General features: G+C 48.6%; 1 protein-coding gene across 7 annotated transcripts in view; it reads right to left on the bottom strand.

Moving 5' to 3' along the window:
- The window catches only part of TMEM273 (transmembrane protein 273), a 34,438-nt gene extending 6,873 nt beyond the window's left edge, over positions 1 to 27,565 (bottom strand). For 2 of the 7 annotated variants that reach the window (XM_025396811.1, XM_025396812.1), the window contains exons 1-6: positions 27,455 to 27,565; positions 6,511 to 6,564; positions 5,448 to 5,588; positions 4,357 to 4,387; positions 3,796 to 3,952; positions 211 to 234 (exon numbers count right to left, since the gene is read on the bottom strand). In XM_025396811.1, coding sequence (XP_025252596.1) covers positions 211 to 234; positions 3,796 to 3,952; positions 4,357 to 4,387; positions 5,448 to 5,588; positions 6,511 to 6,564; positions 27,455 to 27,557 — 510 coding nt within the window. In that variant the 5' untranslated portion in view covers positions 27,558 to 27,565. Of the gene's footprint in view, positions 1 to 210; positions 235 to 3,795; positions 3,953 to 4,356; positions 4,388 to 5,029; positions 5,589 to 6,510; positions 6,565 to 17,421; positions 17,637 to 27,454 lie in introns of those variants that run through there. The other 5 variants (XM_025396815.1, XM_025396813.1, XM_025396814.1 and 2 more) reach the window with 3 other exon arrangements.
- Between the last annotated feature and the right edge of the window lie 230 nt (positions 27,566 to 27,795).

Genomic DNA, 27,795 nt, shown 5'->3' with positions numbered 1-27,795 from the left:
TTTAAATCTTGCCAAGTACCAGCACGTCCCAAGGTGATGCTGATTCCTGGTCTCACAGCTGTCCTGGCATGAGGGCTCCTGGCCATGGCCATCATTGCCCCTCCCACGTGGCCAGGGTGAGGGAGAGGCCTTGCCGAAAACCCATGCAGCCCCACAGGGCAGAGACTGCCTGTCCTCATTTTAAGACAAGTGATCACTCTTACAACTCACCTTTCGAAGAAATTGTGGTTTCTCCTGCAAAAGAAAATAAAAGTATGTTTATTGCCTAAGCCTTAGATGACAGAAAGACAGTGCAAAGCTTGCTGCAGGAGAGTGGCTTGCTTGTCATTAGCTTGCTCTTTTGGGTCTGACTGCCTCATGACTCAGCCTGACTCCATCTAGTGTTAGTTTTGGAAACTCAAATCCTGCTTCTCTCTGAAAGTCCCTCTATTTGCAGAGGAGCTCTGTTACGATACCTGCCAAGAACAGCTCCCTGCACGTGGTGAGGGCAATGTATTATCAGGGGCATGAACTCCCATCCAGCCATTGCTTCCCAGCCCTGCTCTCTCCTGGCCTTTATTTCTTGCCTCCCTCACCCACCTGCTTCCTCTAGCATCCCTTCATGTTTTTTCATGAACTTTGCTTTCAAAAAGTTCATTGTTGAATAACTATTGGAGCCATCTTTCCTGGATTATGAAAAATGCCTTCTATAGCCCTGATGGCTCAAAATAACCCAGAACTTCCAAAAAACACATATAACAGAGATGCTCTTCTTAGATGATCATGCAAAAGAACATAAAAAGCACAGTAACTGCTCATTCAGCAGTGTTTTCAAATGGGTCTGTGTTGTATTGCTCACAGCAGCATCTTCCCACACAGACGTATGTGTGTCAGAGTCCATCATGAGTGACTACACGCATATACACATATACACACACATATACATAGGCACTACATGCACACACACACATATGCGTGCACACACATACAACAGGATTAAGGATCAGGTTTTGTGGAATTTCATTCTATGTCAAGTCCACGGCTAAGATGTCCCTGAAGCATGGTCTGGTTCAAGGTCTGGCGATTTGCAAAGCAAAGTGCCTTAACTCAAAGTCCCCGTCAATGTGTGCCAGGAGTTCAGATGGTCAAGGTAGCGTCCCTGTGCTGGGTGGAGCTCCAGCACTTTAGAGCCCTCCCTGTGGTGAGAAGGTCACTGGGCTAGAATCCCCACACGCTTCAATATTCCTAACCACAGGGCCTGAGCTGGCCACAGCAGCCTGTGTCCTCCGCCTGGGTACCTAAGCACCCAACAGAGGGCCCCTGAGGCCATGTGGTGCCAGAGTCTTCGCCATGGCCAACACAGCCCATCCATTCAAAAGAGACTCCTCCTGTACTCCTCACCACAGAGGCTACCTGGACCCACAAAGGCAACAAAGGTTCTAGGGAGTCAATCCTTCTTGCCCTTCCAGACTCAATCTAGCCTCCTCATGTCCTCCAAGAGCCCTGTGTGAAAACTCTTATTATGGCCAGTCCACCCTGATTCCACGGTGGGAGAGGCTGACTCAGCGCCCAACCCACAGTCATCCGAGTGCTGCCCTTGGGTCAGTGGGGACTGGGACACCCTCCTGGCCAGGTGCTACAGCTGCATGCTCAGGAGAACCTGTGATTGTGCCAACCCCCCTAGGGCTAGAAGAACACAGAGCTGCCCCAGGGTGAAAGCCTCTTAGGGTGAAGGGAAGGGAGGGGTGTGAAGAGGGGGCCAGCACGGAACTCCACTCTCCCGCATCAGTGGATTTGGGGGCACTGGGAGCTGTTCGGCATGTTTCTTCTATAAAAAGGAATGTGACAACTTCAGCTAATGTGGGTCTGGGTGTGTGTGAATGTGTGTGTGTGTGTGAGAGAGAGAGAGAGAGAGAGAGAGAGAGAGAAATGGGACACATGGCATCTCTGGTCCCTCAACCTGAAATATCTCCAATTCCACCACACATTTCCAAAACCCACTCAAGCTGGTTACATGCCCTGAGTGCACAGAATGTGACATGGCCAGCAAGAGGAGTGCTGTGTGGCCACCAGGTCCTGGAGACTTCACAGGCCCACTCAACCTAAGTTGACCACACATCTGTTTCCCTAGGACAGTCCAGGCTCACACCCATCATCCTGGTGTAACTTTTACAGAGTCTCTTCTCACTCTCACAAAGTCCTGTCTTGGATGATAAGTTATATCCCCTGTTTTCTCCAGCCCAGGACCCAGTGGACTGACACAAACTTGGGGTAGGGGGGATGACATGGGATGGGACAGAGAGAAGGAGAGTGAGAGTCAGAAACAGAAGGAGAGATGGAATGCTGGGAGACAGAGTTGATGAAACTTGCTTTAATGCTTCGCAATCAGAAACCACTGCTGAAAACTACAATATCTGAGGGAGGAGAAATCCTCACAAAAAAAAAAAAAAAAAATGAACTTCTCAAGACAATCCATGTCCAGCTCATCCCAAGGGCATGACTCCATGAGGGCTGATGAGTGATGACCTGCAGCCACAGTGCACCATGCGTTCATCCCTCATGCAGCCATTAATCTATCTGCTCCTTCAATAGACACTGCTTGGAAGTTACCCAGTCCCAGGTCCCATGGAAGAACTGGAGGGTGAGACTGGGCTCTGGGTACTTTCTAAAAGCCATTATCCCTGTGTCAGCCCAGGCCTCTGTCCTAAATGCCAGCTACTTACTAGACATCTCCTCTACGTGGAAGTGTCCAGAAACCTTCGGTTCACCATGTTAAAAAAATATATCATCTCAACCAGCTCACTGCCCAAAGCTGCTCCCCACCAACTTCCCAAAGGGCACCAGCTCAGAGAAAACTCTGAGCTGTTCTAGGTTCTTTTCTCTCCTCCAGTGGCTGTCTCAGTCCTTCATCCCAGGTCCCTGGGCCAGCTCCTCCTTAACTTTGTTCCCATCTTTTATTTTCTCCATTGCCTCCACCCAGACTTACTCCAGCAGGGCTTTGCACCAGGCCTGTGTCTTTGTCCGGGCTTCCAGCACATCTTCCTGGCTGCAGCTGGGCCCTCCTCCATGCTACCAGATAACAAAAAAATATTCTATCCCTCCCCTGCTTAGAATCCATCAGTAGGCGACCAGAAGTTTCAGGATAGATTTCAGACTCCATTGCTTAGCACCAGCTCCTCTAACTGTACATGCGTAGAAACTACTTATCTCTCCAGCCCTTCCTTCCACATCGTCACATGAAACACTTACTTCTGCCACATGGCATGTTTGTCAGCTGCAGGTTTTACCCATGATGCTTACATATGCTAGGGTTCCCTCTGCCTTCTTGAGCTTCTCTTAGTCCTTCCGCATGTAGCCTGAGGCTCCCCTGCACCTCCTAGTGGCTATGCAGCCCTCTGCACCCCTAAGACACAAGGCAACACACACATAGCCTGCCATAGCCCTCCCGGGACTCCCACCCTCACTGTGCAGCCACCACCTGAGACCTGCCTGTCTCCCCTGTAGACTGAAGGAGATTGTCCTACTTCTCTCTCCTTGACCCCCAGCACCTAGCCCATGGCCTCATGTTCATTTATTTATTCATTCATTCAACACATATGCGAGTATCCACTTTGTCCCTGGCACTGTGCTAAGTGCTGGGCTACAGAAGTGAAAAGGAAGACCCTACCTGCCCGGAGCTTACATTTTAGAAAGAAACCCATACAAAATAGACAAATCAATATATCATATAGCATCAACTAGTGCAGAGAATTATAAAGAAAACTGAAGCCAAGCAAAGAGAAGAGAATGGTGGCTGGAGTCGAGAGGGGATTGTACTTTAAATAGGCCCTCTATGATGTAGTGGTGATACTGAAGCAGGGATTTGAATGAAAAGAGAGGCGAGGCTTGCAGCTTTCCGGCAAAGAGCATTCCAATGACAGAAAACAGCAAATACAAAGGTCCTGAGGCAGGACCGTCCCTGAGGACACGGGCTCTGCGCAGAAGAGCAGGGTACCTTGATGCCAGCAGAGAAGCCTGGAAACCTGGAACAAACCACTTGTGACCTCCCGAGTGACAGGGACTGGAGGCCTCATTCTGAGTGTCAGAGGTATGCACTGAAGGGGTCTGAGTGGAGGTGGAACAGGATCTAATCCAGGCTGTGCAGAGGCGAGCCCTAGTTCCTTTGACGACTGTATCCTGTGGCCCTCACTCTTGTGACACCTGCCCACTCGTCCAGAGGAGGAGAGAGTGTAAGGAGGGGGCCATGAGGTGCATTCTAGTCACCTAGAAAGCATGCCAAGACGCAGAGAAGGCTGGGGATGACAGGCAAGGGAGTGGCATGGCCAAGACAGGAGAGAACACGATACCCCTCCCTGACTATGTGGGCAGTGACCTTACCTTGGGGCTCTCTTCTTTAGCGGGATAGTGTCTAAACAGAGAAAGCCGGGTATTAGGAAGGGGGTCCTGTGACAAGAGGTGCAGAGCATTCCCTAGAACTTTCACCTCCCTCTCCTGGGTCCTCTCATTCATGATGCCCTCGAGAGATCCGGGGCCTGGCTGCCATGTGATGAAGAGGCTGTTTCCTACCCTTATTTGTGGGGATACACAAGGATAAGCAAACTCAAGGATAAGCAAACTCCCATGGCCTATTAAGCCCCTTGGGTGATGCACACGCCAGCATCTTGGGAAGCCTCCTCCTCTCCTGGCCCAGACCAGCCCCTTCTGCTTATCTTCACGGATCATAATCACATCTTCCAGAAAGACAATGAGGCTCTGTTCTCCCCAGAAGCACCCCGTGGAAAATTGCACCATCATTGCACTGAGCCATCTAATACAACAGAGGATGAGTTTGGGGGTGATACCCTGAGAGAAGGGATGCAAATCAACACTGCATTTTGGGTGCCAAGGAGGTGGAGGACTGTGCCAGGGTGCACATCAGCCAGCTCAGTTTCTATCTGAGGGGCTACTCAGTACTGTTTTGAGAAGGACTTTCCCAATTTATGGAAAAAAATGCATATTGATCCACACAGTCAACAGAACCTCCCACCATCCACCCACACTTACGACCAACCTCGCTGCCTCCTGGCACTGGGTTTATTTGATCTCATCATTTGGATGAGAGAACAGAAATTTCTGTGTGAAGCCAATTTTAGTTCCTCTCCCACCTTTCTCCAGGAAATGTGATTCTCAGGACTGCCAAGAGCAACAGAAAGGAAAGGTACAGAGGGAAAGAGTCACAGAAAGACAGAGAGATGGAAAGAGAAACAGAAAAAGGAACACAAATAGACAGAGAGAGAAAGACAGAAGAAAGAGAAACAGAGGCAAAGACATAGTAAGAGAGACAGAAACATGGAGAGGTCATTGCCTTCCTTTACAGCCTGTTGGGCTCTGCGCTTGTGGGTTCGTTCTTGCTGTAGCCAGCATCACAGAGTGGCCCTCGGTGCCTGGCTTTGTCGGGCAGAGCCAGGCCTGAGCACCGCATCCCTCACCATTGAGGCCTCCAGGTGCGCTTTTCAGGTCGGAAGAGTCGTCGTCAAATAAGTGCCTCCTGATCATGCAGATCTTCAGGGCCAGGAAGCTGGCAGATACAGCAATGCCCACAGCAGTCCCGATGAGGGCGTACTTGAAATCTGAAACTCAGGAAGGAATTGAACACCGGGTTTCAGTCACCTGCAGCTCCCTCTACATTCCAGATGAGGTCCAAAGCACGCATGTGGCCCTTAACATGCCATCTCCCACTGGCTGAGGCCAGCCTCACCTTCCACTCTCCCAGGAGTCACTTTGCTCCCAGCCTCTGCCTGCACCCCATCCCCTCCTTCAGAAGCACCATCCCTGGTTCCTTCAGCTGTGGATATTGTTCCCACCTTTCAACGCTCCCTGAAGCTCACCTGGCTACCTGCCCCAAATGGTGAGTTGCTCATTTCTCTGGCCGCCTGAGCCTCCTAGCCCTTCCTCACCGATCCCTTCGTTAATTCATCCACTCATCTATTGGGTGTGTGTTAATTGCCTGCTCTATGGTGAGCAATGCAGGAGAATGGATAAGGCCTATCTGGCCTTTGAGGAGCCTGCAGTCAGCTGGGGAGGGCTGGGAAGGAGCTCATGACGGGAGAGGCTGGGTTGGCTTGGAATCATGGGCATCCAGAGCCTTCTCAGAGGGTGAGGCATGCAGACTGAGCCTGGCCAGCATATGAGGCCCTTAAGGGGCAGAGAGGCTGGAAGCTCGCAGGTGGAGGGAGGCACCGATGAGGGCTGTGAGCCTGGCAGAGCGTGCTTTCAGGGCCCATGGTTGCAGGATAGGGCTCTGTGGGTGCTGGAGTCACGTATCTCTGGCCCTGAGGTATCATGCCTCCTGTGTGGATGAGCTTTAATGCAAGGTGTTGCCCCCCAAAATAAAGCTGTCAGCCACTCGGGAGGGCCTGGAGGTGAGGTGCCCCTTTTCCTATGCTGACAGCAGGGAACCAATTCCAGCACTGCAGCCCTCTGCTTGTGTGTTGTGGGAGTCTCCTTCCTGCCCCTGACCCTGTGCACAGAATAACATGGGCAGCCACCTACCGATTTCAGCCCCAGGGGGCTTGCCTGTTGCCAGCACTTGAGCTCCTCCTACATCTGCAAAGAAAGAAACCCCAGAGCCTGATTAGAACAGAGCTGGCTGTGGCCCTAGCCGCCCAGTCTCAGAGGCCTGGGAAAGCCTGCCTCAGGTATCCCAGGAGCACAGAGGTGGGCTCCCAATTGCCATGGAGCATCTTGGAGCCTTGCTGAGACATCAGAGCTCCCTCAAAACTCATACCAGGAATGCATCTCCACCCAATGCAGTTCAGTCAGCTGTTCAGCAGTTTCCAAGACCTGCACTCTGACCCAAGCTTGCTCCACAGGCTCCCCTGTGGCTCCCAAGGCCCTCCTTAATCCAGCAGGGCTTTGGTGCTTCTAGTTCCCCACACAGCCAGGGCATCTCCTGCCTTGGAGCCACACACTCTGCCTGGCCCCACCTTCTTTCCCTCCTTCTTTACCTAGTGTTGGCTCCATGCCACTTCCTCCCTGACTCCCCAGACCTGAGTGAGCTGACCCCAGTGTGCTCCACAGCTGTGGTGCTTGCCCGCCGTAACTGACCTTGTCGATATGTAGCAACATTTACATGGCACTAGTGTGCGCCAGGCACCATCCTAAAAGCTTCTCACATATTAACACATCAATGCGTCTTCTGGCTGGTCTCACCCTGGACTGCATGGTACAGTGTCCAGCATTTGATGCAGTGCTTGGCCCACGGGAGGCATTAATAGACGTTGGTGGAAGGAAGGAAGGAAGGAAGGAAGGAAGGAAGGAAGGAAGGAAGGAAGGAAGGGAAAAAAAGGAAGGAAAGAAGGAAAGAGAGCATGCTGTAAGGGTCCCTCACTCTTCTAGCCAAGCCTTGAAACCTTAAGACAGGAGACACTGCTCACAAACAGGGCCGTAGAAGGGCGATCCAGACGTGAGGTCCTTGGAGAGAAATGTGCACATTTATTGGCCACTTACTTTGAGACAGATATTTAATACTCACAGCAACAACTCTGTGAGATAAATACTGTTATTATTGCCATTCACAAAATGAGGAATGGGAGGCATCGTGGTCTTGCTAATGTACCCAAGTGCCAAGAGAAGTGGGAAACGGCAGGTCTGCACTGAGAGCCCAGGGAGGCCTGCAGACGCGAACATGAATCCAAGGAACTAACAGATACAACACCACCAAAACCATCAAGCCGCGGGGCTGCATGGACTTGGGCTGGGGACGGGCAAATGGTGAGATCCAAGCCTGAGTCTCACTTTCAAACTTCCAGGAAAAAGCAGGAGAGAGTGCTACCACTCCTGTTCCTCACAAAGGGAAGCCGGTGACTTCACTGGAAAAGACCAGGTGGTATGATGGAGGAAGCATCATAGCAAAGACATCCTCCACCCAACCCTGTCTGCTGACCACATTCAGTGATGCCCAGAGTGGCATGGTAGGTTGGAGTTCTGCAAGGGACAGCTTTGCTCTGTGTGTGTTTTGTGGAGAGAGGGATTGTTCTACTAGAGTTCAGAATTTTTCTGGCAGCCTAACTTTGTAGACTGATAAAGCTTCCCCAAGTTTTTTCTAAAGCAAAATTTCCCAGCTTTGTTCTAATCACAGATATTTTTGGAAATTCAATGACCTCTTCTCTCTTTCCCACAGATCACAAGCCCCATGTGAGCACATCTGCTCACACACACAGACACCATCGCACACAATATGACCCTGATTTTGTCTGTTCTCTGAAGCCCCAATCAGCTTCATTCCATTGTCTTATCATTTCTTTAAATCAGTCCTGCTGCTCCAGCTAGGTTGAACATCATTCCGGACATGGGGCAAAGGTTTATATTCAATGGAAGGCAGTGAGTGGGAGCACATTTCCAGATTAATGCTCCCAACCCAGAGCTGTGTGTGCTATGTCCTCACCCTTTCCTGGGACGGGACCCTTTCTGACACCTCTGATCTCTCTCTGTCTTTACTGGGCAGAAGGCAGGAGGACAGCAGAGGGCAGGGCCTCAGTGGGTGGGGCCAGGCCCCTGAGCCGCAGCCTCACCCCACACCCTCCCCCTGCCATGCTAGCATGTTGCTTGATTCCCTCTCCGGTCCTCCCTTGGCAGGCATTGCTCTCATCTGCAGCATTGGCATGGAAAATTCATGCTAGCCTGAGATGAAATCCGAGCAGAGAGGAAGGAAGGACACAGGTTAGAAAGGGCGAGAAATACAGAGAGGTACACACAGAGATGCTCAAGAGACACACTCAGGCTGTGCTTGAGTCACTCAGACCATCAACGGGAGGGAAGAGAAAGGAAGAGGAGAAAACCCTAACGTCAAAAGGCCCCAATCCTGGCCTTGGTCTCCCCAGCAGCATCACAGTTTCCATTCTCGCCAGGCTGTCCCGCATCCTTCCTCATCGGCTTCACTCCCCAAATGTGTTGCCCTGAAACCTCGGCTCCTTCTGCCCCTTTCTGTGGCTGGGACCCCTGGCTGAGCCTCAGCTCAGCCCCCAACGGAGGCCAGTCCCTTAGACACCATCCTCTATGTCCCATCCTGTGTCCCCTCCAAGCTGTGAGGCTTCCCCTAATCCCTGACCCCAAAGAGGCTCTCCTCCCTGGGGTCTGACTTTGGGACTGAGTGAATTCCCACCACCACCCCAACTCCACCACTACCTTGAGTCACTTGCAGGGAGACCAACATGGGCGGAGAACCCAGCTGTGCACTCAAAACAGCCAAAGGCCCAGCCCTTCCTGCGAGCCAGCCCCTCGGCCACTCGGCGGCAGCCTTTCCCCTCCTCAGGGAGGGAAATCCCTCCATGCAGCCCTCCTGTGCTTGGAGCTGTGACTCCATACACTCATGAGCCCTTGGGTTAGGGTGCATGCTCAGGACAGCAGCCTGGCCGGCCCTGCCCCTGCTTTCTGCTAGGGTCATGAGCTGGGGAGGGCCCCCTGGGCCGTAGACCCACTGCAAGCCTCCAGCACTGGCTGATGTCCCCTGGCTCTGCAAAGTAGCTGGAGGATGGCTGGCCCTAGCAGGCCTGCTTGGATATCACAGCCAGAGGTCTCTGGAGTGCCTTGGCTGCATTTAGATCTGTGGGAGACCCCAGGAGGAAGCCCACAAGGACCAGCAGGAGCTGCACTACACTTTCTCTGCAGGAATTCTCCGGGATCTCATGCAAGGAGGGGGAAGCTTGGCACCCACAGGAGAGTCACACCACCGGTGCTGAGGTGGGGCTGTGTGGGGCAGGCCCACTTCCAACCTGTAGATTTGCTGAGGCCATAATAGGCAAAGTTCTGGCCAAATCTGGCTTGACCCCCTCTGACTGCTACCACCAACTGCACGAGTCTGGCTGGCTGCCTCCCTTGAACTGTCCACACTGTGTAGGGTCAGAGAGCCAGAACACAGCCCTTGCTGCTGCCTAAAGCAGACAGCAGAAGGCAGAGGGCTACCTCCAGAGGGCTTGCTGAGATGCAGGGGCTTTCCATAGCCTCCACCTGTGTAGCTTCCATATGTGGTCAGATCAGCCACTGACCATAGGAGCTTTTCCTAATTTGCACAAGGCCACTCTAAGGGCTCTAGATTCTAGAGTTTCTGCTTTTTCCCTGGTGCCCCATGTGGACCTGGTACTCTGTGCCTCCCTGACAAAATAGTGGGCTCCAGCCCCCTCACAGCTGCTATTCCCATCTCAGGCCTGCATCACACAGATTGCTCTGTAAGTGGCTCTCCCAACAGCAAGGAGCCCTCTGCAAGAGTGGATGGCCCTCTGTCTTATGGACCCCCAGAAACACGAGAGGGCAGCCACCCCAGTTCCTGGGGAGGAAGATGGCAGGGCTGCTCTACACAAGCTGAGATGAGCTATTTTGGAGAGCGCTGAAGGCACGGCCTAGCTTTGCCCCATCTCACTTGGAATCTGACCTGCTGAGAGCCCATCCCCAGCATCCAGGCCTCTCTGAGCTGTCCACCTGTTGGGTCCACCCTCGATGGGGGACTGGCACTCTTTGCCACCCTTATTTGGGCAGAATCGGGCTGTGGGATTCCCAGTTGTGGGCCAGTAGGCGTGCGTGCACTCAGATGTCGTTCTATAAGTATTTCAACTAAAAATAGGGAGAGGCTGCCCTAAGTATTTGTCAATGATGCCTGCCCATAGTCATCTTGGGACTTAAATGTCGCTGAATGGCTCCTAACTTTAGAGCTCATGAATTCCAACTTTCTCAGCTAGAGGAAGTGGCTTCAAATGTCTAGGATAGGCTTCCTTAGTCTCTTAACAGGGCTCACACATGTAAATAAAGAGCCTGCAGGGTGTTCCCTGGGGCCCCAGGGCCTAGGAGAAATCAAAGAGCAACCAAAGACCTAAGTCCCCCATGAAGGAGCTCACAGAGTGACCAGGGAGACAAGATTTACACTGAAGAAAAGATCAGAGTGTCACAGGCAAAGCTCAGCACCTTCCCCAAGCCTCAGTCTCACAAGCTGGAGGAAGTGGGAACAGAGTGCAGGGTGGACACTGGTGCATGGCCTGCCTTCCTCCCCTGACTAGCACCTCAGTTTTCCTCTGAGCAACCAGAGGCCCCACAACCAGAACTCCAGCCAACCCTATTCACTGGGGAAAGGGTTTGCTCCACCTTCGAGCCTCTCTGTGGGGATCTGAAACTTCACTATGACCCCATGATGGGTAGGAGGGAAGGATATTTGGAAGCAGGAGATCTGAGTCCCCATTCTGCCACCCATTGCTCAGTCAGTGGCCTTGGACCAGACACAACACAGCTCCCAGCTCAGTGACCCCATTGCACACAGAGCATGGCTGGACAAGTCCTCAGAAGGAGTGTGTGCACAGAGTGAGGTGCAAGCAACAGCTGTCCTTCCACAAACAAGCACGCCACCACCTGAGATGGGCATCTGCCACTTTCCTAGGGGCCGTGGTCAAAGTGGGGAGCCAAGCACACTGGGAGGCACTCCACGTGACTCCCATAGGACTGGCTCCAGGGGAATGTGTGAACCCTGCCTGACCAATTAGCATATTTCTTCTTCCTGTCAACTGTGATTGGTCGACAGGTGGGGCAGACGATCCAATTCAGATCAGTGACACCCAACTCAGGGCCTCAGGGGAAACTGAGAAGCAAGAATGTCTTCTGGAGCTGAGAGCTATGGGGCTGAGGGAGGCCTGAGTTTGCCCACTGCAGGGAACCTGCAGACTGAAGTCCCTGCTGAAGAAGGTTGAGCCCAGACCAAGTCCTAAAGATACTTTGAAGCCTCTGAATCCAGCTGTGCCTGAAGCACTTCTCCCTGGAGTTTTGAGTCACCTCAGTAAGGAAATTGCTTCTTTTTCTTACTCTTATGTGAGCTCAGTAATTGTCATCTGCAATCAGAGGAATCCTAATGACTCTGGTGATGGGTCCTGAGAGGGCATCACTGGAAACTAGGAGATGGGAGCAGAGAAGGCTGGCTGTGAAGGCGGAGCTACGCCACACAGTCCCACACAAGCCGGCCTGGGACCTGCGAGTCATGCAACATGCATGGCTCCAGGCCTCTGCACAGGCTGTTGCTCTCTTTGCTGCAATGCCTTTCCCTCATCCCTGTGGAAAGTGCTTATTTATCCTTCAAAGCCACTCCTCTGAAAGTCCCCCTTGCTCTCATTGGTCCAGGATCACCCCTTCCATGCATCACACTTCTCTCCTGCACTGTTGGCCCCAGGCTGCAGCTTGCTGTATGGCATGAAGGCCACAAAAAACCCAGGGGAAGCTGTTTCTCCCAAGAGCAAGATGATGCATGAGAACTAGACTCTTCTCCTGGGGGATGCCAGGAGAGGTGGATGAGAGAAGTCTGAACTGAGTATTAAACCAAAAGTAGCTTGAAGAGATAAGATCTAGTGTAAGTACTGAGTGGTACGGAGCTTAGGATCCAAGTACAGTTCAGCCACAGAGAGACAACGGGGGCAATAGCATTTCCTCTGTTGCTCTGAGACCATGTACACTATGGTGGTTCCATCTTTCAGCCCGCTGTGAGCCTTGGAGGCCCGGCTGGCACACCATGGCACCCAAGAGGCTCAGAAAAGAAACCGGATGTGTAGAGTCAAGGGAGACAGCCCAGCTATGCTTCACACAGCAGATTGATCCTGGGCTTCCCTTTTTTCATCTGAAAATGGGGATGCAGGACCCTGACATATAGAAGACTTGCCAGAGACAACTCCTGCCTTTCTGTTCATTTATCCTGTGCCACCCTGCAATGTCAGTGGACCCTGGGGTCATACTGAAACACAAGGTATACTTTTTTTTTTTTTTTTTTTTTTTTTGAGACGGAGTCTCGCTCTGCCGCCCAGGCTGGAGTGCAGTGGCCGGATCTCAGCTCACTGCAAGCTCCGCCTCCCGGGTTCCTGCCATTGTCCTGCCTCAGCCTCCCGAGTAGCTGGGACTACAGGCGTCGCCACCTCGCCCGGCTAGTTTTTTGTATTTTTTAATAGAGACGGGGTTTCACCATATTAGCCAGGATGGTCTCGATCGGTATACTTTTTTTAATATGCTCTCTTGGGTGGTGTGGGTGCTGGCGGGCCCTGCCCCTGCCTCAGGGCTCACAAATGGGTCTGCTTCTCAGGCACTCCATGGGGCTGTTTGAAAGTGGAAATGAAGCACACCTACTCCAAGTGCAATAGCACCTGTTCAGCCCTCTCTCAAGCAGAATGCAGGGGCATAGGTGTGTGGGCCTTGGCTACACAGTCCTCCTACTTCCAGCATCGTTTGGCTCCTGCCAGAGTCTAGAGCCTTCTAGATCAAGACTTGCAGAAATCTCAGAGTTTCCATCTCAAACCCCAGAACCACCTGAGATTTCTCTTTCTCAGTCACCCTCCAGTCTTATCAGAGCATGACTCTAAACAGGATGTCGGCCGACCCCTCCCATGCTTGTTTGTGGTCCTTGCTTTCTGTGAAAGGAACTAGGCTTGAGCAGAACCCAAACCTACCTGGCAGAGCTGTACAAAAAGGACACACAGGAAAAAGGAGTGTGTCCGGAGCTGCATGCCCCGGCCATAGCAAATAATAACTGACGATTAAAAACGCCTGAGCTTTATTCATTTCCACCTTACACCTCCTCCCTATCTTTGCCTTTTCCCCTGTATTAATACCTCATAAAAGATGGCGCTCTTCCTGCTGCTTCTTCACCCATTTTTCCGGCGCCAGTGAAAATTGCTACCTGACAGCGCAGGCGCCACATGAGGTTTGACCAGAGAAACCAATACCTATCTGGCCACACCCTCCGCGATGAGATCATTTTCGCCTTGGCCCAACCCCTTCCCCTCCAAGTGTATATAAGGCACTGCATTGCCGCCATTAAAAGAGAGACTTGATCAGAGCACTGTCTTGTCTTCATTTCTCGTATCTCTTGTCCCCCAAATTCCCACCCCCTCTTCCAGGGCCTGCAGTGACAATCCCGCGGGCCGGGATAGGAGTGCAAAGCAGTGGTGGAGTGGGGTGGGGGGGCAAGGGGGACTCTGGGAGCTTTCAGACAACTCCTTGATTTCCATGGACCGCTCCCCCATCCACAGAAAGACAAGAAGCCTGGAGTCAGAGCAGACCACTTGCTTGGCAACTCCAGCTCAGGACCCCTGAGCCCCTGATGCTAAGGTTTCTGGAAGACAGGTAGTGATTGAGGAATTCCACACACGGCAGTCCCTGCTAATGCATGAAAGTACAATGATTAGCCAGCCAGGTGGGCCAAGGCAGGCACCTAACCCAGCCTAGGGGTGTCACAGAAGCTCCCCTGGAGATATCATTATTTAAATTAAAAACAAAAGGACCCGTTAGAGCTAATAAAGTCTCAGTGAGGTGGTAGCAGGGACTGGAATGGAAAGTACCCAGACAGGGATTGTGACGAAGCAGAGGACAAGGTACAAGCAAAGGTCAGGTGATTCAAGAAGGTACAGAGGGCTCGAGAGCTAAAGAAAGAAGCTGAGCAGGGACAGAACAGCTGGGGATACTGGCGTAAGATGTGGCTGGCACTGTGGACAGATAAGGTTTTCAGACAAGCAGAGCGGAGAGTCCCGTGGCCACTCTGCTCCCAGAGGTGGGAGTGCTTGGCCACTCATATCTTGCCTGCTACAATGCCCCTGTGCCTTTTCTCCTCGACACACGCCACCCTGGGCAGAAACTAGAAGCAGGAGGCCACGGAGGGCCACACAGAAGCCACCCCAGGCTGAGATGCACCAGGGAGCTTGCCTCTAGCTTCCAGAAATAGCATCATAATTAAGAGGGAAACAATAACAGTCGGTGACCAGGAGGTATCAAAACTGGTGCCCGCTTTTTTTTTCTTGAGCAATCTTTGCTAATTAATTCTTAAAGATTCACACAGTGGGATTAAAACACTCAGCTTACAGAAGACAAACTGATCAATAACTTTTCAGGCTAATGGAGGGGTGGAGGCGGGGAGTTGGCCTGGGCCTTAACCAGGGCTAGGAGCTCCTCCAAGGGGGTAGGGCCCCCCGGGTGTCCCGGGTCCATTCTGACCAGGGGTGGTGACACATGTGAGCACTGAGCCACACCTGGGAAGGGGCTGCTGAAGCCTTGAGGAAGACACGGATTTCTGGAACAAGGAGGAACTTGAGGCTGTCATGATTGGGTGGACAGTGGTATCCAGGGAGGGCCAGATCAGAGGCCTCACAGCCGGACACCTAAGTGACCCTATTCACTGGGGAAAGGGCTTGCCCCACCTTTGAGCCTCTCTGTGGGGATCTGAAACCTCATCATGACCCCCATGGCGGGTAGGAGGGAAGGGTATTTGAAACCAAGATATCTGAGTCCCCATTCTGCTACCCATTGCTCAGCCAGTGGCCTTGGACCAGACACAACACAGCTCCCAGCTCAGTGGCCCCATTGCACACAGAGCATGGCGGGACAAGTCCCTGGAAGGAGTGTGTGCACAGAGTGAGGTGCAGGCGGCAGCTGCCCTTCCACATGCAAGCACGCCACCACCTAAGACCGGCGTCTGCCACTTTCCTAGGGGCCGTGAGTGAAACAGGGAGCCAAGCACACCGAGAGGCACTCTGGGAAGGTGCTCAGGTCAGAAAGGAGGTAGTGCTCCCCAGCAAGGGCACAGATCTCTGCTGTTATGAGAAGTGGCCAAGCCAAGGCCTCCCAAAGCCTGTACAATCCCAGCGAAGAGGGGCCTGGCCACTTGATGTTGGTGCTTCAGACCAGGACAGGCCTGTTTGCAGGATCAATTCTCAGGGCATGCCTTGCATAGAGAGCTGGGGAGGCTGGAAGCCATGCAGAATAACTAATTAATGATGGTAAAGTATTGTGGAAGAGGAAAGCGTTGCATAACCGCTAAGTGGTGGGGTTATTATTATTCATGCAATATTCATACTGTGCTCTTCAGCCTCTGGGAAACATTGCTCTGGAGTCCTGAGGGACCTGACCGAGGGGAGTGCGTGTCCAGGGAGCAGAGCTGTGGGATGACAGCTGTCCTGCACCACAGGGAAGGGGCCATGATGCTGCAGAGGAAACAGCAGCACACAGCCTAAACCGGAGCCCCTTAGTAAACCCATCGGCCTCCACTTACCATGACAAGCCATTTGTGAGCCCTGCGGGGCACTAGCATCCATGTTAGGAATCTCCACTCTAGTTAGTTTTTAAGGCAATTCCTGACATTTGCAGAGCCTAGAGCATGCCACATGTCTAAAGATTTAAGTTATAAATCAAGCCCCATGCACAGTCCAGCCAAAGTCCCCCTGACCCCAGGGCCCTGCAGTCCACTCTTCAAGGGTCCCTTCCAGAGGGGGAGGTGCAGCCCTGCTGCCTGCCCCCAGGGGAAGCAGGGTCAGATGGGTAGAGCAGAAGGAAGCCAGGCCTGGCCTGGGCCACCTGGAACCACAGACCCTCCAGGACCAAGGATGGGGTCTGAGTCATCAGACTCACCAGCGAGTTCCCTTACCCAAGCCCTGGCTTTTCTCCTAGAGCTCTGGGCAATGCTCAGTCCCCAAAGGAAACCACCAGGTGGAGGGGGGAAGTGCTGTTATCTGGGAATCTGGTCTTTTGGAAATTGAAATAAAAGCAGTTCCTCCCTCCCTCTCTAGTTCCCAGGGCAGCCACAAGCTGTGGTTTCCCCGACTCGGGTTCTCACTTTTAGCTGCACTGAGCCGTTGCACACACACATCCCTCTCTCTTTGCCTGAGTGCTGACCTGGTTCCTAAACTCTCAAAACATTTCCTGACAAGATTAAAAAAGAAAAAATTGTCTTTGCATTTGCATATATGTGTGTATGTGGGGTCCTAGAGCCAGTGTCAGGACAAAGGCCTCTCTTGGGGACAGTGGCCTCTTTTCATGGGAAAGCCCCAGGAACTGACATGACCTCTTCAGACTCGCATGCCTGAGCCTGAGTTACTGGGTCCGAGGAAGAGTCTTACAGCAGCATGGAGGGTGAACAGTCATTAAAATTGACCAAAGTGTCTTAATGTGTCACATGTGACTCAACAATCAGGGCTCATCTGCAGTTTGGGAGGATCTCTGTTCTTTAGGACTCTAGGGTTGGCTCAGGGAGCTCCGCCTGGGTCTGCTCAGCTACTCAGGGCTGTTGCCACACAGCCCTGGCCTGGCCTGTCCAACACTGTCTGCCGGTGGGGCTAAGCATGGGCTGGCCAGGAACTGGGATGGACACCAGTGTACTCAGCCACACACCTTGACCTCAGGCCACACACTGCTTGCCTCGGGGAAGTACTGTTAGAGATGGGTGCCCTAGGGCCTCAGAAGCCAACATGATCCTGCTGGCATGGCCTGGGACTAATCCAGCCAGTCTCCCCTCTCCTGGACTATCCATTTGCCTTCTCCTAGTAAGTCTCCCTGCCTCCAACCCATCTGGGGCACTGCAGCCAGGCACTTGTCCTGTAAGGCTGTTTAAAATCCTGCAGAATGAGGCCCAATGTCCTCCCAGGGCTCATCAAGCCCTCCTCTTTTGCTGGCCCATGTCACCTCTTGTTCTCCCCTCTTGCATAACCGCAGCATTCCGTGCTGCCCTTGCCCGGGGCCTCAGCAGAGGCTGTCCTCTCTTCTCAGGAAGCCACACCACCTGTCCCTTTCTTGCAGATAGGCTCCCGGAGGCTGACGTTTCACTTCGGGCAATAATTGACTCAAACAAGTGCTAATTACTGAGCAGGTTCTAGAGTGATGGCCCAGCAAGACCAGATCTCTCCCCTGATGGTGGTGATAGTACAGAGGGGAGTGGGAGTATCTCTATGGCCCTGGAGGGGAACAACATCATCCCATGCAAAAGAGACGACATGCGAGGAGGCTGGACAGTAACCTGATGGATGTTCCCTGAGACCAGGGAGCAGGCACAACAGGGGATGGCTTGTGACAGGGCTGGGAGGCCAGTGACACAGTAAACACTTGAGTATGTGCTGGCAACAATGGGAAGCTGCTGAAGGATTTCACTTAGGTAGAGATGTAAGCAATTAGCATTCAACAAGACTCTTCTTCCAGGAAGCATTCCTGAATACTCCAGTTTGGATCAAGAGCTTCTCCTTTTTCTTCTGTGCATCCTTCATCTCAGTATTTAACACACTGCATTGCAACTGTCCCCCCAAGACTGTCAACTCCTCAGGTTGGAGCCTGACTTACTTATCTTCATGTGCCAGTGGACTTTGGTGAAAATCAATATTTGCTTAATCAAAGAGAAAGCTCTGGGTGTCTGTGAGTCCCAGTCCTCCGAAACAGCCTGTGGGTCCAACTCCAGGTCCTTCACCTCTTGCCCTGAAGAGTGACTTCTTGATTACATGGTCAGAGAGTTTGCAAAGGTGGGAGCAGAACTTGGCTGCAGCTGGGGTTCAGGCAGGAGTTCCCTGGCTGACCATCTGCTTCCCTCAGACAGACAGGGGAGAGTGAGCCCAGTCCATCTCACTAAGAACCATTATCCAGTTATTTCATGGAATGAAATTTAATAAAGGGAGCAGTTCAAGCAATTGTTGGTGAATAAACGAGGGTCTAGGTGTGACAACAATGCTTATAGTGACTTTAGAGAGGAAGTGGAGATGTTTAATTTGGGAGCTAGCGAAAAGGTCTGCTGAGCATGTGTTGGCCTGGGGGGCTCGGCTTTGCAGCCGCCCAGCTGTGGCCCTCATCAGGGACTGAGGATCAGAGACTCCCCAGCAGGCACTCTGCCTACATCCCCACTCCTTCCTTCACCCCATGGGGAAGACCCCCTCAGGGGCCTCTAGAATCAAGACTGTGTGTCTGAGAGAGGTCTGCCAGCCCAGGGCCCCTCCCCAAAGAGCATTACTCCAAATCACCTATCCCCCAGAACTCATTTCAGACTTACTTTTCTGGAAAGATGAAATAGGTTTACTTTTCCCTATTCCTCTAAGTATAGCTAAAACCCCTAAATATTATATTAAAAAACAAATATAAAAAGACCCCCAAAAATGGAGAGAAGAAGGCCGACTGGCTAGGGACCTTCGGAGCCCAGGAATAACAGGGCGGTGAATTTCTGAGTTTCCTTTTTGCCTCAGGTGTCTCAGATGGGAACGGGAGAAGCTGGCAACCCTGTAATGACACTGGGCACAGACACAGAAGCCCCAAGAAAAGCCAGTTCCCGTGAGCCAAAGACTGGGAAAGGCTCAGCCTAGGAAGACAAGACTTTTAGGTGATAACCACTCCACAACGGTCAAACAGCACAGAAAAAACTGTGCCCTCACCCCAAGCCCCACCCTCATCAACAGAGGCCAAGTGGAGACCTGGACTTCCACGCTCACTGATCAGTTATAAGGAGCCCCCACTCCCCAACGAGGGTGGTGTCAGAGGGTCACATGGGGAAGAGAGGCTTTCGTGCCCAATGAATGAAAAAGTCCCCACCCCCAGGGGTGTCAGTGGAGACCCTGTGGGATCCTGCACTTCCACCCCCTCCTGGCAGTGACAAGGCACCTCTAGGCACCTTGCGCCAGTTAGGAAAGAGTCAGGACGTCCTCCACTGCCCAGCCACCACGAGGCTACCCCCGCCCCACAGTGTCAGCAAGGGACACATGGAGAACAGTGATGAGCCTGGGCACTCCCAGCCAGGTGCTATCTGCGAGGGCCAAAGGGGAGGCCCGCACAAGCCCAAGGCTGACGTTCTACTTAGGGCAATAATTGACTCAAACAAGTGTTAATTACTGAGCAGGTTCTAGAGTGATGGCCTAGAACCTAGCCTGCACCCCACCCTACAGTAACACAGAGCCCTTCTCCCACCAGGTGTCAATGGCGGCCAGAGACGATGTCAAGCTCCAACCCTCTAGCAATTATGAGGAAATGCCTCTTTTCTCCTGACGGAATGATACCTGAGGAGGCCTGTTAAAATTGAAGATTTCAATAAGTTTCAGAGTTTCATAACATCAAATCCAAAATGTTCATGTTTCAGTGGAAAATTATTTGTCAAAGCAAAAATGAGGACAATCTCTATTTGAATGAGAAAAAAAAAATCAACAGATGCTATCACCTAGATGACACAGATTTAGAGTCATCTGACAGAGATGTCAAAGTAGCCATAAAAATGCTTCCATGATGAATTGTGAAAACTTCCTCAACGTCACAAAGAATATCTGCAAAAGCACCTACAGCTAAAATCAAACTTCATGGTGAGAAACAAAATACTTTTCTACTGAGATCAGGAACAAAGTAAGGATGTCTGCCGTCACCACACCTGTTCAACCTAGTACTAGCGTTCCTGTCGGCCTAGTAAGACAAGGAGAGGAAATAAAGGCACACCTTTCAGGAAGGAAAAAATAAGACCAACCCTATTTGCAGAGAACATGACGGTCAACATAGAAAATCTCAAGGGATCTGAAAAATAACTCTCTTTAGAATATGTGAGTTCAGCAAGGTGGTTGGATATAGTAAGATTAACATATGCAAATCAATGATATCTCCGTATGCTCAAAATTATACACGGAAAGAAATGCTTTAAATACAACACAGCTTACGATCACTCAAAAATTATGCAGGTGTGAGTCTAATAACACAACATTGAAGAAAAAAAATCCAAAATGATCTTAATAAATGGAGGCACGTACCGAGTTCGTGGAAAAATACAACATGATAAAGATGTCAAATCTCCCCAGATTGATCTATAGGTTTAATGTAATTCTCATCAAAAGCCCAGGAAGACTGTTTTTGTAGATGTACAAAAGATTATTTTAAAATTCACATGGAAAGATAATGGAAAGAGAATTGCGAAAAATCTTTTTTGAAAAGGAAGAATAAAGTAGAAGGAATCACTCTACTCCCTTGAGACTTAATGTATTTACAGAAATCAAGACTGTGTGGGATTGGCAGAAGGACAGACACATCAATGGAAAAGAAAAGAGAACCCCAAATTAGCCCCACCCAAGTATGACCAACTGGTTTTTGACAAAGGAGCAAAGTATGTTCAATAGAGGAAGGATCATTTTTTCAACCAATAGTGCTGGACCAATTAGATATCCATAGGTTAAAAAATTACCTTGATTAAATTCATACTTTATACAAAAAAGAGCTCAAAATGGATCATAGATTTCGATATAAAACATAAAACTATGTAAATTTTAGGGGGAAATCTTGAGAACTTAGGGTTTGGTGCAAACTTCTCAGACATGCTATCAAAAGCACAATCCATGAAAAAAGAAGATTAGTAAGTTAGGCAATTAAAATTAAACATTTTTGTTCTGTAAAAGACCCTGTTAAGAGAGTGAAAAGACAAACTATAGACTAAGAAAATATTTGCAGGCCACGTATTTGACAAATGACTCATATCTAGAGTATATAAAGAACTCTTAAAATTCAACAGTAAAAGAAAAAAGTAAGCAATTCATTTAGAAAATGGGCAGAAGTCATTAGGGGAATTCTTGCCCTATCAGGAAATGTCTCTTGCCTACCTGAGGTTTCAGCCTTTTCCTTGACCTTCTGCTGACTTGCAACAGACCCTGGTGTATTCGTTTTTTGTTACATTTGTAGAGATTTGTTTTGCGCAAAATAAAATGAATATACCAAAGATTCTTCCTCACTAAAATTCACACACCACATGATTCTGAACCATTGTCTTGGCAGGAACTTGGAACAGGGGAAAAGCTGTCAGGAAAGATTTTTACAAAGATCTCAGGGATTCAGACCCAAGGAATAAAGTGATGACTTTGACTTGTAAGATAAAAACGAATTTAATTCTCCTTACCCGGGCCTCTTCCATCTTTTCATTATAAATTAAGGGAGGAAAAAAAAGACTCTGCTCCCTTCAATAACTCTGGCTCCTTCAGTGAAGAATGTTTTAGGCCCTGGAATGTAATTAAAGTGATATTGTATTTCTTTTATTATCAAGATTATAATAATACATAGATTTCAGCAGATGCTTGCCAACAGAATTAAAACGGAGATAGATGGCTGACATTTTAGATGGAATTAGAGTTCACAGGAATATTTTATATGACAGCTTTTGTAAAAGGAAGATGCAGACCTCTAATAAAATGCCTAGAAATTTCACCAGATATTTTCAATAGCTAGTCTTAGATCAATATTTTAGCAAAATTTAAAAATATTGATTGGTTGATATTTAAGTAGCAATTTATTTAGAATTGTGACAACCATAATCCAAAACCTAGTTTTAAGTTTTTTTAATCATGATAGCAAAAATACATCAGCCTTCCTCAGGCATCCCGTGCCTCCAAGTGTGGACACCTGAGAAGGACGGCGTTAGCCATGCAGTCTTCTGGAAGGGAATGGATAATCTGAATCGAATCACCAGGGGCTATCAGGCAAACCCCACGATGAGGAATGTTCTGTGAGGAAAAAAGTGGGGTTCGAAAGCTATGTGCTTCAAAAATATCTTTATCATGAAAGACAAACAAAGGCTGGGGGCTGTACCAGATTAAGGAAGGCTAATGTGACACAGTCGGTCACCCCTGCCATACCCCTCCTAGATTGGGTCCTGGCCTGGAGGCAAAACCAAGACTGGAAGGGACATTACTGGATCCATTGAAAATATTAGAATATGATGAATAGATTATATAAAAGTATTTTGTCAACAGTAAATTTCCTAAAGTTGATGATTGTACTGTGGTATATAAGAGAGTATCTCTATTCTTAAGAAATAAACACTGATGTATTTAAGGGTTAAAGGAAACCCCATGGTATACACAATTTACCTCAATTGTTTCAGGAAACAAATCGTGTGTGTGCGTGTGTGTATGTGGAGAGAGAGAAAGAGAAAGAGGCAATATATTATCAAGCAAATAAGATAAATTATTTAAAATAGGCAGTCATATGGGTGTTCTTTGTACTATTTTTATTCTTATACTTTTCTTGAGAGTTTGAATTATTTTGAAACGAAAAAATTTTTTTTAAAGTTAAAAAGTCACTTCAGTTTTTTCAATGTCCTTTTTATTCTTGACTAAGAGTCAGTTTGGCATTAGAGCTAAAAATTCAGCTTTGAAGCATTAAAATGCCTCAGTTTGAATCCCAGCTGGGCCACTCACCTGCTACTTTAACCTATCAGTGCCTCAGTTTCCTTGTCTGGAAAAATGGACATGACTACAATAAAAGTATCTGCATTGGGGCTGAGAAATGAACAGGGTCCACATGGGAGTGCTGAGAGCAGCCCTGGCCCATGGTCGGCTCTCAGGAAGTGAAATTTTATCACACTTTCAAGGAAGGAGTGTTACATGTAAGAGGAAGTGAATTAAAGGCCAAAATGATTCTAGCAACAACACTGACAAGCAATAGATATTTCACCTGCAAGCTATCAAGATTAGTCAGTTATAGCAAATAAAACAGTGTGGCATGATTCAAAGAAAGACAGATGCAAAAAGTGGCACAGAAGATGAAGCCCATTAATGGTTCAGACATATTAAACGGGTACAGAATAGACATAGAATATGTTTGCAATATAGAATCATTGCAAAGCAAAGAAAAGAAAGATTATTACACAGGTGATATTGCAACAACTGATGTCCCATATGGAAAACATTAAAATTAGATCCTTTCTTTAGGCCATAAATAAAAATAAATTCCAAATAAATTAAAGACCTAATCATAAAAAATGCAACCATTTTAAAGTAAAAATAATTTTTAAATGTTTCTTAACACAGAAAAACCAAACACACAAAAAGGAAAAGACCAATACATTTGATTATATCACATTGAAAGACTTCTCACGGCAAAGGATGCCACAAAGATAAAAGATAAGCAACATACTGAGAGAAGATATTTGTAACACATGAAGCATACAAATAATTAATATCCAGAATACTACATGAAAGACCAATAATCAAATACAACTTGGAAGAAGGGTATATAAAATGAGATATCTACAGAAAAGGAGAATGGGCTGTCTGATCATGTAGAGAAAGTAGTTATTCTCAGTAGTAATTAGGAACACACAAACTAAAATAAAAACTTTGAGATAAAATTTTATACCTCTCTGATACGTCAAGAATTGAGAAGTTGGGCAGTATCAAGTATTACTGAGTATGTAAGGAAACAGATATGCCCACAACCCCGTGCTGGAGAGCAATTTGGCCATATCTGATAAAAGGAGAATTGACACAACATTTCCTTTGCCAGGGGTGTCTGCTATAAAAATAGTGCAGGTGGGTTCCAGGAGGCAGGGCGAGAGGGCTCATCGAAGCATCAGCCATCAGGCTGCAAGTTAGAGACAACCTAAATTCTGACAGTATGGGAATGGATAAATAAACAGATAAATGACAGGGTTTCTGTGGAAACTTGTAGAGTATTTGGGATGAATGCATTTGACCCATATTATCAGAATGGGTAGATTATGCAACTTATTAACTATGCTATGGCAGATTCTTGCAAAGGTTTTAATATCTGCAAAGCAACCCAGGAAGGAAGCATAGCCAAGCCTGGGGTGCCTCTCCCTTCGGGGGAGGGAGAAAAACAGGAGGAGGAAGAGAGCCAAACTCCATCTCTTATGTTCTATTTCTCTGATGGATATATTGATTTAGCTACTTACCTTTAAATATGTATCTAGAAAAAAACTTAACATTTGGTAATTCAGGGTGTTGGCTCCATAAATGTCTGTTACATTAATCTACGTGTTTGAAAAATATTTAAAGAATACTCAAACACTGTTTCTTTAAAAACTTTCTACCTACTCTGTGTGTGGGAAAGAGTGACCTGGCTTCTCATCCCAGGGTCCCCCCCGGTCATACTTGGGATCCTGGATGTCATAGAGGGACTAGAGAGAGAGTGCCCCATGCCCCCCAAGGCCCCTGAGGCACAGTCCTCATACACCCCGGATGACTGGCCTGGTCACCCACCTTCAAAGACCCCCATCTGCCAGCAGATTGCACTAAACAGTGCTCTAGGCCCTTCTCCAGTGAATAAAGGGGAAGCCCAACATTTTATTCATTTGCTTTCAACAGGCTGTCATGTTTGCTTTTTGTTCACAAACATCTACTTACTGGAATTAACAACATGTACAATCATTATGAAAAATACCAATACAGAGAAACTAAGATGCTATATAACTCTTTTTCCTAAGAATAGTAAAAGATAGCCAGGTGCGGTGACTCACGCCTGTAATCCCAGCACTTTTGGAGGCCGAGGTGTGCGGATCCCCTGAGGTCAAGAGTTCGAGACCAGCCTGGCCAACGTGGAGAAACCCCATCTCTACTAAAAATACAAAATTAGCCGGGTGTGGAGGCACACGCCTGTAATCCCAGCTACTAGGGAGGCTGAGGCAGGAGAATCACTTGAAATTCCATCTGAAGAAGAAGAAGAAGGAGGAGGAGGAGGAGGACGAGGAGGACGAGGAGGAGGAGGAGGAGGAGGGATACTAGGAACCATTTGCTTTATTTCTTTCCAGTCAGTTTTTGGATAGATAACTAAACACATGCAAATTATTACTATGGAACTCTAACCTGTAACTATCACTTCATCACTTCTGTTTCATCCATGTCAGTTCATAGAAAGGCATGTCTTTCAACTAAATATATTGGGTATTGTTGGAAATACTGAAGCATAATTAACTTAGTCAAATTCCTACTGATAGTCACTTGTTTCTGGTTTTCACTACGGTTTCAGCAGTGTTGAATAATATCCTGTGAAATATTTCGGGAGGCTTTTACCCTATTATTTCATTAGGTTATATTCCTGGAGGTGGAATTTCTGGGTGAAGGGCTATGAACATCTTACATTTTGCTTACATTGACACCCAGATTTTGCCAAATTGCCCTCTGGAGAGAGTGAATAAATGAGTTCCCTCATATCCAATAGTGAGTGCTCACCACGCTTCATATCCCATGCTAAGTGTTTTAAATGTGGTAATAGATTTCATTTTCCCAATAGTCCGATGACGTGTCCCCATCCTACAGATGAGAAAACTGAACACAGAGAGGATGAATTCTTTGTCCAAGTTTTCCAGGCTGGTAAATAACAGAACAGGGATGAACATTCAGGGAGTCTAGCACTGGATACCCGCTCCTAACCACTGTGTACCTCCACCAATAGTATATGAAAACACAAACGTGCTGTGATGCCTTGGCCCAGTGATTAAAACCTTACCTATAAAATGCAGGTAACTGTGGCACCTATGGCACAGAGTTGCTGTGGGGACCAAATGAGCTCATGCAACATCTTTAGCAGAGCACCCAGCACATTGACACACTAAAAAATGCAAGGTGTTGTTAGTTCTAATATTATTTGTGAGACTGGACATTTTTAAGTTTCATTGTCTGTAATTCTTCAATGAATTGCCTGTTTATATAATTTGCACATTTTTCACTGGATTTCTTAAATTTAACTTCCTTTTCTACCAGGGCAGACTAGTTTGTTTATCTAGATAGGTCAAAAGCAGAAATAAGAGTTACAACTTCTCTTACCTTCCACCACATCCCCAGGCAGGCACACTGCGTCTAACCACCATGCTAAGAGTTTCTTAACAATTAAGAAACTCTTAATTGTTTCTTGCTGGTTCCTGCCATCCCCTCACAGTCACTGCCAAGGGCCCGTTTCCATGTGTAAAATGATGGATGTTGTGATTGTCTGTCTGTCTGACATGCTGACTCCCAGAGGCCAAAGTCTTTGCTATCCCCTGCTTAGTGCGGACTTTAGATGGAAACCTGCCCACAGCACTAACTTTGCCCGCATTCAGGATACAACCTATTGGTCTGGAGACACAAGATTTAATCTGGAGACAGACTGCTTCCCATCGAGTCTTGGCCCAGTGCAAGTTCTGCGAAGGAACATCTTTGTATATATGAGGGACATGTGCTGCCTTTTTAGGAAACAACAGTTAATGTCAGAGGGGATTTTGTAAAGCCACATGTCTCTCTCCAACTCTGTCTCCATCTATGCATATTTCCAGCCATCTCTCTACATCTCTGTCTCTCTCTCTCTCTCTGTCTGAGTTTCTTCCTCTCTGTCTACTTCTCTGACTTTATATTTCTCTCTCTTCATTTGGCCCTAATTTTCTTTTATCCTTGCCTCTCTCCTTTCTCCTTTCAATGAATGCATTAAATATAATTTTTAAAAACAAAGATACCTCTGAGGAGCAAAGAGTCTGCTTCACTGCATGAGAATTCTGGTTCAACGTTAACTGTATAGCAGCATCTACAGGCCTACATGTTCTCATTCTATGTCAGTATTTTGATTTGACTTAATTAAATTTAACTTAATTATCTCACAATCCCAAAAAGTAAACATGATTATCTCCTATCTCATTGGAAAAGTTAGAGAGTTTCGGAAGCTTATTCCAGTTTATTGGCAACGGAGCCACAGTTTACACCCAGATGTTTCTAGATCCCAAGCCTGAAGCTCCGTCTGCCATGACCCTTCCTATTCTCCTTTATCCCAGAAGCATTTGTAAGTTGCAGCTGGAATGAGACAAACAAGATCATTGCCTACTACCAGATCAAAGTGAGAAATGTCATCTGTGTAAAGGGACAGAGTTACGCTTTAGGAATCAAGCCCCAGTGGGCTAAGGCTCTCCCACTTTTCTGCCTACTGAGGCTCCTCCAGTCCAGAGATCCCCACAATACCCACTTACCCAGGAGGAAGAGGATCCTCAGCATGCTGACCCCCAAGTTCATGTTGGCGCTCTGCTCTGCTCCTGGCTCCTGGCTCCTGGCAACGCAGGCACAATGAGCCATGTGACCCAAGGCTCCGGGGACAGGACAAGGCCCACGTGACTGATGGGGAAGGAAACCGCTGCCACAGCCAGCAGGCTGTTCAGTTCCTCTCAGCCTCTCTGAATACAGGGCTGAAGGAAGCCCCTGTCGTCCTGGCCTCCACCAGAAGCTCGCTGTGATTAGGACCACTGCACACGCTGGGGTATTATACCCAGTGTTCTCTCCTGTAAACCTCCCCACAGAGTGTGGGAACAAAGCA

Source organism: Theropithecus gelada, chromosome 9 (assembly GCF_003255815.1).
Source record: "Theropithecus gelada isolate Dixy chromosome 9, Tgel_1.0, whole genome shotgun sequence".
Lineage (NCBI taxonomy): Eukaryota > Metazoa > Chordata > Mammalia > Primates > Cercopithecidae > Theropithecus > Theropithecus gelada.
The sequence above is the reverse complement of the archived record's forward strand: the minus strand, read 5'-3'. Positions and strand labels throughout refer to the sequence as shown.